This window comes from Thunnus maccoyii, chromosome 11 (genome assembly GCF_910596095.1).
Source record: "Thunnus maccoyii chromosome 11, fThuMac1.1, whole genome shotgun sequence".
Taxonomy (NCBI): domain Eukaryota; kingdom Metazoa; phylum Chordata; class Actinopteri; order Scombriformes; family Scombridae; genus Thunnus; species Thunnus maccoyii.
The window spans coordinates 17,693,018-17,702,238 of record NC_056543.1 but is presented as its reverse complement, the minus strand read 5'-3'; the positions used below and the strand labels follow the sequence as shown (position 1 = coordinate 17,702,238).

Genomic DNA, 9,221 nt, shown 5'->3' with positions numbered 1-9,221 from the left:
GTATCTGAGGGGAATAAAGACACGACAGAGTGCGCATGCTCAGACAGACCACAAGTTCGCTCACAGCTGTGTTGAGTGTGTGTGTGTAACTTCACCTTCAGCCATCTTAACCATGCTAGGAGCTGTGGGACGGTGCTGCAGCGGAGCTCTGCAGGCTTTGAAGCCTGGTATCAACTCGTTAAAGACCCTCAGTGGGAGACATGCGGCTCTTAATTCGAGTAAGTGAAAACACGTTTTTAAACTGACTGACTGACAGCATTGAATGTCCTCTGACTATCTTTAAAGCTAATGCATGCTCAGTAGGTCAGGCCTCAACTTAGCGGTGAAGTGTTTTCATTCATTTGCGAACAATAGTATATAACTTTTATATGAGCCTCTGAAATAAGAGATAGGTAATGATTTGGTCATATTTGAATTGGACGTTATTGCTCCAGTCATGCTTTGGTCCAGTGTCTCCTAATCAATGACCTTTCAGCACAAGTCAAATGGTCACACACACACACACACAGTCTACTGCAGTTTATCAGCCTGTGTGTGTCAGTCAGTGGCAAAAAAAAAGATGCTCAATGCAATCATGAAACACCAAAATGTGGAAATATAATTGACATTTTGCTCATTTTTTTTAATCTTTAAAATGAGTGTAAATACAAATCCTTGTAAAGGCTCTGTAAGATGTTTTGACTTCTCATATTAATTTGCTGCTGTCATGTGTAAATGAACTTGTGTTGTCATTAATGTCCTCTAAATTGCAATTGTTATTCCAGGCAGGTGCTATGCCACCCCAGCTGCTCAGGCAGCACTGGCCAACGGCCGCATAGTAGCTGTGATTGGTGCTGTGGTGGATGTCCAGTTTGATGAAGCCCTTCCGCCCATCCTCAATGCACTGGAGGTGCTTGGCCGTGACAGCAGGCTGGTGCTTGAGGTGGCGCAGCATCTGGGTGAGTCTGTCGAATTCAAACTCAACAAGTCAGTGTTTGGATGTCTGTTATGAACTTGAAACACCGTCTTTACTGTCTCTCCTCATGTTTCTTCAGGTGAAAACACGGTCAGGACGATTGCCATGGATGGCACAGAGGGTCTTGTCCGTGGTCAGAAGGTTCTCGACACTGGAGCCCCGATCAGGATCCCTGTGGGGCCGGAGACCTTGGGCAGGATCATGAATGTCATTGGAGAACCCATTGATGAGAGAGGTCCAATTAGCACCAAACAGTAAGTATTGAGGAGATGATCACAATGCTGATGTTATCCTACATGTTTCTATTTGTCAACAAACACCATGAACAGACAAAAAATCAATATCTCAAAGCTTTTCAACCCTGTCTTTGGTAGTCATCCCCAACCCACTTGTCTCTACAGAAGATAAATTTGCAAACATTGCTCAAGCAAGAGTAAATGGTACATATGTTGGGAACTATTTATCTTGTAGGTTTAGATCTTTTCATGGGAGTTGTTGAAAATAAAAAAAAATATACGTAAATACCACCAGCTTTATCCTATAAACAGCACAATTAAAATAACCCTTCTTAACTCACAGGACTGCTCCTATCCACGCTGAAGCTCCTGAGTTCACAGACATGAGTGTGGAGCAGGAGATCCTGGTCACTGGCATCAAAGTGGTAGATCTGCTGGCACCCTACGCCAAGGGTGGAAAGATTGGTCGGTGGATTATTTTACACCTTAGATTTTTTTGTGTGTGTACTCACATTTTTACACATGCATATCATGATGATTATTGTATATGTCGTGTTCCTTCAGGTCTGTTTGGTGGTGCTGGTGTTGGCAAGACTGTGTTGATTATGGAGCTGATCAACAATGTGGCCAAGGCTCATGGTGGTTACTCTGTGTTTGCCGGAGTGGGAGAGCGAACCCGCGAGGGAAATGACTTGTACCATGAAATGATTGAGTCTGGTGTCATTAATCTGAAGGACACCACCTCAAAGGTGACACTCAACGTTTTAATAACACTATTCGAGCTTCTCTGATGCAGTTGCATGTCACATGTAGTTAATCAGTTTTGATGGCTTCATGTAGATTTATGCGGTATGACCTCCCAGATTGATTCATTTCTTCTTGTTCTCAGGTGGCGCTGGTGTACGGTCAGATGAATGAGCCTCCAGGTGCCCGTGCCAGAGTTGCTCTGACTGGTCTGACTGTTGCTGAATACTTCCGTGATCAGGAGGGACAGGATGTGCTTCTCTTTATTGACAACATCTTTAGGTTTACCCAGGCTGGATCAGAGGTTTGCAATGCCAAATAGATTTTCATTTGCAGAGTTCACCCACATATTAACATGGTGTATATACAGATATATCTCCTGTCTGAATATTCGTGTCATTCTTCTTCAGGTGTCTGCCCTGTTGGGTCGTATCCCCTCTGCTGTGGGTTACCAGCCCACCCTGGCTACTGATATGGGTACCATGCAGGAGAGAATTACAACCACCAAAAAAGGCTCCATCACCTCTGTACAAGTAAGAAGTTACATGATGTGAATCAGCAGCATTCTCTTTTTTTTTTTTTCATGATTGTCCTAATTAAAAAGTGCTCATTGTGTTACAGGCTATCTACGTGCCTGCTGATGACTTGACTGACCCTGCTCCTGCCACAACTTTTGCTCACTTGGATGCAACAACTGTGCTGTCTCGTGCTATCGCTGAGCTTGGTATCTATCCTGCTGTGGACCCTCTGGATTCCACCTCCCGTATCATGGATCCCAACATTGTTGGGTCTGAACACTACGACGTTGCTCGTGGCGTACAGAAGATTCTTCAGGCAAGACTTACATTGGATGTCAACAAATTTTAATGACTGTCAACAAATATTGTTAGTTAAAAAAATGTTCTAACAACCTAACCATTCTTTTTTTAGGACTACAAATCATTGCAGGACATCATTGCTATTCTGGGTATGGATGAACTGTCTGAGGAAGACAAGTTGACTGTAGCTCGTGCTCGCAAGATCCAGCGTTTCCTGTCTCAGCCCTTCCAGGTAGCAGAAGTCTTTACAGGCCACATGGGCAAGCTGGTACCTCTCAAGGAAACAATCAAAGGCTTCCAGAGCATTCTAGGAGGTAGGTGCCACACCAGAGTAAAAACATTTTAAAATGGGATGAAATTAATGCAATTTAAATTGTAAAAGTTGCTCTTTTCCCTCTTCAAGGTGAATACGATGCTCTGCCAGAGCAAGCTTTCTACATGGTGGGTCCAATTGAAGAAGTCGTCCAGAAGGCTGAGAAACTGGCAGAGGAACATTCATAAATGCTTTGTCTGCAAGGTTTTATGAGTCCAACATTTGTACATAATTGAGGAACTTCTAATGTGTCATGCTAAGTATGTTGTGTTGTGGTTCCATTTCTCTGGAAAAGTTAAAATGAGATTAAAAAAACATTGTGATATATACATCGTTTTGTCATGTTTTATTTCCTTCCTTCCATTGTAAGTACTGTCAGTGTGGAAACATTTTCTGGTGAAAGTGACTTGTTTTAATTAAGTCACACTGGTGAGAAAACAACACTTAAATAATACTTAAGTTTAGCCCATCATGTGGCGGAGTTTCTTATTTAACTCCCTTTCCTGAGTAAGAAGGTTGGTGCTGTGTTCTTTGAAAGCTTCAAAATCCTGTAGAGTAAGATGAGAAAGAAACATTGAGCATGTCCTCATCTCTCTATGGGCCACTGCCAATATCACACTTCAGAACTGAAGATTTCAACAAACCTTATTTAGCTTCTCATACTTTGTCCGGAATTCATCAAGGGCACATTGAAGAGACTTCACTTTTACATCTGCGTTAACAGCTTCTGCTTCTTGTTCAAACCTGAGATCAGGGACAAATTGGGACGTAACTTGTACTTCAGTTTTTCTCCAAACAGTGCAATTTAAACATTGTGGAAACACAATTTACCTGCCCTCTGCTCTGGCCCGGGCTTTTTTCTCTTCTTTACATTTTCTCTCCAGCTGCTGCATTTCCTCTTGTTTCTCCTGTAATTATTAGACCAATTTGTGTTTATGTGAAGGGATATGTTCATTCTGTGCAGAGTTGTCATTTCAGTGATAACAAATGCTCTTTTCAATCACCTGTATTACTTTCCCTCTTTCCACAGAAAGACACAATAATTTGTCTTTCTCTTTGGTGAGGCTTGTTATGCTTTCTCTCATGTTGATTTCCTTCAAAGCATGCTCCTCTTCAGTGTTTTGTAGCTGCAGCTTCAGGTCTGATTGTGAAGAGGCCCCAAATTTACAGTTGCTTGTATTTTGTAGCACTCGACAAAATGATAAAATGTTTACTACCCACCTTTGCACCTCTGTGCAGCATCTCCACGCTGTTTCTGAGCATTATGCAATTTTTCACATAGTGATGCCTCTTTGGCTTGATGCTTTGCTGCTTGTTCCAAGAGTTTTGACTCACATTCAGCTAATTTCTCCCTTAAAAACAATTGTAGAATATATAAATAGTTATTATAAAATATACCATCCAAATCATCAGTATAATGTACATTTTACATATTAAACTTCTAAGGCCACAACTAATGATTATTTCATTATTAATCTGATCCGTTTCTAGATTTAAGGAATTAATCCTTTAAGTCTATAAAGAGTTAAAAATTAGTGGAAGGTGAACCAGTGAATGTAAAGCAGTTTTGCTGGATAAATTACGTAGAGGATTCATAAAAAACAAAATTGTTGATTCATTTTCTGTTGATTGACTATTAGATTAATAGATTAGTCTTTCAGCTTTATTCATAACTGATTTTTATTATTTATTTGAAAATCTTACCGATATTCATTTTCCTTATTTGTGTATTTCTCTGATAGCAGTTTGACTTCTTGCATAAGTTTTTGAACAACCACCTCTTTATCTTGTAGTTTTTGGGAGAAAAGTGATTCATTTTCTGACTGCAGCTGCTTGTTTTCCAGCTTTAACTGTGCATTCTGACTTTTGTACTCATCCATGAAAGCAATAATTGCTTGATTGTTGGCAGCTAAATCCATAAATCTTCCTTCTATAATCTCTGCTTTCTTTCTTTCGCTGTCCAGTTCTTTCTGACAGCCCGTTACTTGGTCCTCCAGCTCTGTATTGATTGTCTGTAGGGCTTGACATCGGAGAAGCAGCTCATCTGCTCTTTGTTTCAGTAAGCAAATCAAACTTGACTGTTCATCTATCCTGAACTGCAGCATCTCTGTCTCTGTTTTATCCTCTGTGGGAAGGCTCCGAAGTTTCTCCAGTAACTTCTGAATACTGTCCATATGCTGAGAAAAAGTGAAGAAAACCCACTGTTAAACCATGACAGTAATAATTTTCGATAACCGCTTAGTAAAGTTAGACAGAACTGGAATATTAAAGTTAATACCAATATCATTGTTTATTTTCTTATTTAGAGTTTTAAAAAAATCCAGAGTTTCCTTTTGTACTTGAAATACAAAACATTTTGATGAAGATCCCTTTCATTTTCAAAGAATTTTGACCACTTGAAAAATAAATGTGTCAAACTATGAAAAAATGACACTGTTTGTTTGTTTGTTGCTTGAATAACCTAAAAATTATCTGTCATTTCTGGACTGCAATTTCTTATAATTTATTGGCCGGTAGTTGATACCAATATATCTGTGATAAGATAATATCTATAATATAGCCTACAGTATATATGGTTGCAGGCCTATATTAATTATATAATTAGATTGTTTTTACTGACACATTTATGTGTAAATGACTTTGGAGCATTTTTTAAAACTTTATATACAAGTAGCAGCAGTAAAGCACTATGTAATATTTATAAATCCATTTTATATTTTCTATAATCTGTCAGGTATAACTGTCAAATAAATGTAGTTAATGGATTAAGAAATACATATTTACCCTTGAAATGTGTAAGTAAGTTTAAGGTAGCAAATGATGGTAATACATGAGTAACGCAACATTTAACGTTCTGTTACCTCAGTAACTTACAATAATAACGTTACTAGAGTAAATTTAGCTAACGTTCCTTTATTTCTGTCCACCACTGAACATAAATAGTCGCTTTTGTGAACATTAATGTACACATATACGAACAAACAAACAAAAATACCTAGAAACCAGATACTTTTAGAGGAAAGTGGATTTTTATCGTTATACATCAGAGCTAACGTTACAAACTACGCTAAATTACTTGACGTTGACTAATGACATAATGACAAGCGCGAGTTACGGTGAAAAAAAAGGACAGTTACGGTAAAAAAGGACAGCTACGGTAAAAAAAAAAAAGAGGACAGTTTAAAGGTAGCGTAAAAAAGGACAACTAACGGTAAAAAGGACAGATGAATGTAACGTTAAAAAAAGATTTACGTTTACGGTCGCTACCTAGCAAATTTAGCTCTCAGAAACACGTTTCCAGCAAGTTTCCAGTTCACTGAAAGACTTTTAAAAAATAAATTACCATCACAAGTATGTAATATAATATAATGTAACGCTTACAAAAGTATAAATCGACACTGTAAGCGTGCATTGTTTTTAGGAGACAGCTAACTGGCAAGTTACGCTGTAAGGATGACGGCAGACTAACGTTACCACTATTATCGTTGTAAATTAATCAAAAACTTTTACACAGTTACCTCCGTGTTGTTGCCCTCTGCCTTCACCAAGTTTTCTGTATTTCTCTGTGGCGTTGTCATGATAAGAAAAAGCAAAGAAAGACAAACTATTTTTCCCTTCAAGCCTGGGTTATTCTTTTCGTGGAAAGATAATCTCCAAGTTTCAGTTGCGTGGTCACTATTGGCAACCATCTTTGAACCGTCCTCTCCCCTGATTTAGATGCTGCGGCAGGTGAAGTGTCGGTGCCGCTGCTCGGCCGCACGGTGGCGGTGTCGGGCTTATAACCAGCTACCAGCACAGTGAAGGGATGGACCATCTCGAAAACACATGGCGGTAGAAGTTATTTTCTTATGTTGCCTAAATTCTGCTAAAGTTTGGCACATTATCAGTTAACGTTATTAAATTTTATGTGGCCGTTATCCTTTGTTACTCTTAAATTTGACAATTCGCTGTGCAATTGATCGATCTTTTACTCCTAACAACTATGTTGTGGAAATATTCTACATATTCTGTGCGATTTGTAATGCGTCCGTGGCACCCGATCATGAATCTATTGCAAATTACGCAGTTTTTAACGCAACACCATGTGCCATTGGTGCAATATGTAATACAATCTTAATGATTTGCAATGTACGCTACTTGTTTACTCTCTCTCTCTCTCTCTCTCTCTCTGTGTGTGTGTGTGTGTGTGTGTGTGTGTGTGTGTGTGTGTGTGTGTGTAAAACATGCAACAAGGGTCGGACTCGAACCAGTGACATTTAGATTACGTGCCGTGTCTGGGCCTGACCAGAACCTCATAATTGAACGCTTTTAATAGTTTAATATGTTTCGGGGGGTACTCCTATCTCTGTTTACCTTCCAAGCATCTGGAAGTATCCCTAGATTAAAGTAAATAAACAGTGACGATAGCTCACCGTGACTAAAAAATTACTGGCAGTGGGGACCTGCTTGGCATTATGCAGATTCCAGGGCTTGAGGGATTTATCCGGAGGGCCGAGGCTGGGTTGGGGGGAGCGGCTTTCCTGTGCTTTGTGCACGCCCCTTTTCATCAACTAGCGGGCCAAGACAGACAGACAGAGGAAAGCAACAGCATCCAAGCCCCGGTCCCTGCAGCTCCTCCATCTGCACAGCGGAGCTGGACGGACCAGCCAGAATGTGGAGAGCACTGCTGCCTAAACTCTTTCTTGTCTTCATATACTGTGTGACTTGGTGCCATTCTCAAGGTAAGTAGTTTTTTTTTCTACTTTTTGTTTTTTTTACTGTTCACACAGGCTGTCAGCTGAATGAGATATTGAGGAGCTGCTGAGTGCCACTAGTGATTCACCCAGTGCACTTGTTGCTCATCAAAACAAACTATAGTCGTGTAGGGGAATAGAAGTTGGAATTGCTGCTGAATTAAACTTGCTTTTGTATTTTTATCAAAGGCATTTAAAGTATCTATCTAATGGGTAACAGTAGCAAAGTGGATCAATCAACTGAAAACATGAAAATAACCTTGTTAATGATTCTGAGCCACCATTTTTGATAGAATTACACCATCTCTGCCAGTTACATTGATGCGGCTGCCTGGTGAAATAATATTGGCTCCAGAGCTACATGTTTTGCCACATAGTATTACTTTAAAGGTTGAGCACAAAGCCTTCCTCAGACAGATTGGAAGTTCTCTTGAGGAACTTTTGCCTGAGCTTTACTGTTGCTAGGTAACAGAAAAGAGCATGTGACTTACAGACAATCTGTGAGGACTGAGAGCGCTGGTACAAATCTCATTCAGTGGAGCAGATTTTACGCTGCAAACCACTGATTCAAACTCGATCCCAGGTCGAGGGAGAACTTTATTTTCTGGCATGAGACAGAGACAGAGGAAATGCCCAAATACTGCTCTTTATACATGACAGTGTCCTGTTTGTCTCATATGTTTGTATAGCCCGGCTAGATCCTACTTCTCAAATTGTAATCTGCTTTCTTTTTGCTCAACCCTTAGTATGTAAGCTCCTTAGTGTGAATCAAGCAACTAATTACACTGCAGCTGTTGCAGAATGGAACCATTTCTACCTAAGGAGTTCAGAAAAAAAACTGTACCAAGAGGAAGGTCATGACGACAGCTTTCTAATGTATTTATTATGAAATATCCTTGATCTATTGCCTCATAAAACAGAAACGTTGGACTGTAAATGCCAACAAGACAATACAACCGTGTTGACACTTAAACTGTTGCATTTTAAAAAATCCCTCAGCATTTCCGTTCCCTGACGGCTGAGGTGTACAAAGTGATGACTTGACTGAAACCACAGAATCTCACTAGACTTTGGTCAGCATGTTCATGTTGATTATTAGTAAGGATTTGTTGTGATTAACAGACGTAGACCGCATCTTGTGCGATGATGTTCCATCATTTATCTTTAAGTAGTGTGAATATCCATTCATATCTTTACCTTTAAACAAGTATGTGCTTTCTGAAGGCTATCTGGTGATATGTGAGTCAGATTGAAAGATGTCTCACCTAATAATACACTCAGCAATATTAGAAATGTCTTATTTTGGTCATTTTTACTGTGAGGGAAGTGGGTAACTTCTCTTATCTCTGCTTGATCCTCCTCGAAAAACTTTAAGTTTGATAATTATTTCGTCCATGACCTTCTGTAACACATTATCCAGGC

The 9,221-nt window shown here is 39.6% G+C and overlaps 3 protein-coding genes across 7 annotated transcripts in view; 2 read left to right on the top strand and 1 right to left on the bottom strand.

The window, feature by feature from the left end:
- The first annotated feature begins 38 nt into the window (after positions 1–38).
- On the top strand, positions 39–3,395 carry LOC121907321 (ATP synthase subunit beta, mitochondrial-like). The gene is made up of 10 exons (XM_042426813.1): positions 39–218; positions 765–938; positions 1,035–1,209; positions 1,535–1,656; positions 1,756–1,940; positions 2,081–2,239; positions 2,346–2,468; positions 2,557–2,769; positions 2,866–3,067; positions 3,157–3,395. Exons 1-10 carry the CDS (start codon positions 113–115, stop codon positions 3,252–3,254), a joined length of 1,557 nt encoding a protein of 518 aa, XP_042282747.1. The 5' UTR covers positions 39–112; the 3' UTR covers positions 3,255–3,395.
- Positions 3,396–3,397: 2 nt separating this feature from the next.
- zgc:172182 (coiled-coil domain-containing protein 89) lies at positions 3,398–6,849 on the bottom strand. The gene is made up of 7 exons (XM_042426815.1): positions 6,585–6,849; positions 4,771–5,243; positions 4,288–4,418; positions 4,071–4,207; positions 3,898–3,974; positions 3,711–3,810; positions 3,398–3,614 (listed from the first exon to the last, which is right to left on the bottom strand). Exons 1-7 carry the CDS (start codon positions 6,753–6,755, stop codon positions 3,528–3,530), a joined length of 1,176 nt encoding a protein of 391 aa, XP_042282749.1. The 5' UTR covers positions 6,756–6,849; the 3' UTR covers positions 3,398–3,527.
- lrp2a (low density lipoprotein receptor-related protein 2a) overlaps positions 6,816–9,221 on the top strand; it is a 52,371-nt gene continuing 49,965 nt past the window's right edge. For 4 of the 5 annotated variants that reach the window (XM_042426808.1, XM_042426807.1, XM_042426806.1 and 1 more), the window contains exon 1: positions 7,248–7,787. In XM_042426808.1, coding sequence (XP_042282742.1) covers positions 7,718–7,787 — 70 coding nt within the window. In that variant the 5' untranslated portion in view covers positions 7,248–7,717. Of the gene's footprint in view, positions 6,898–7,247; positions 7,788–9,221 lie in introns of those variants that run through there. The other variant, XM_042426803.1, reaches the window with a different exon arrangement.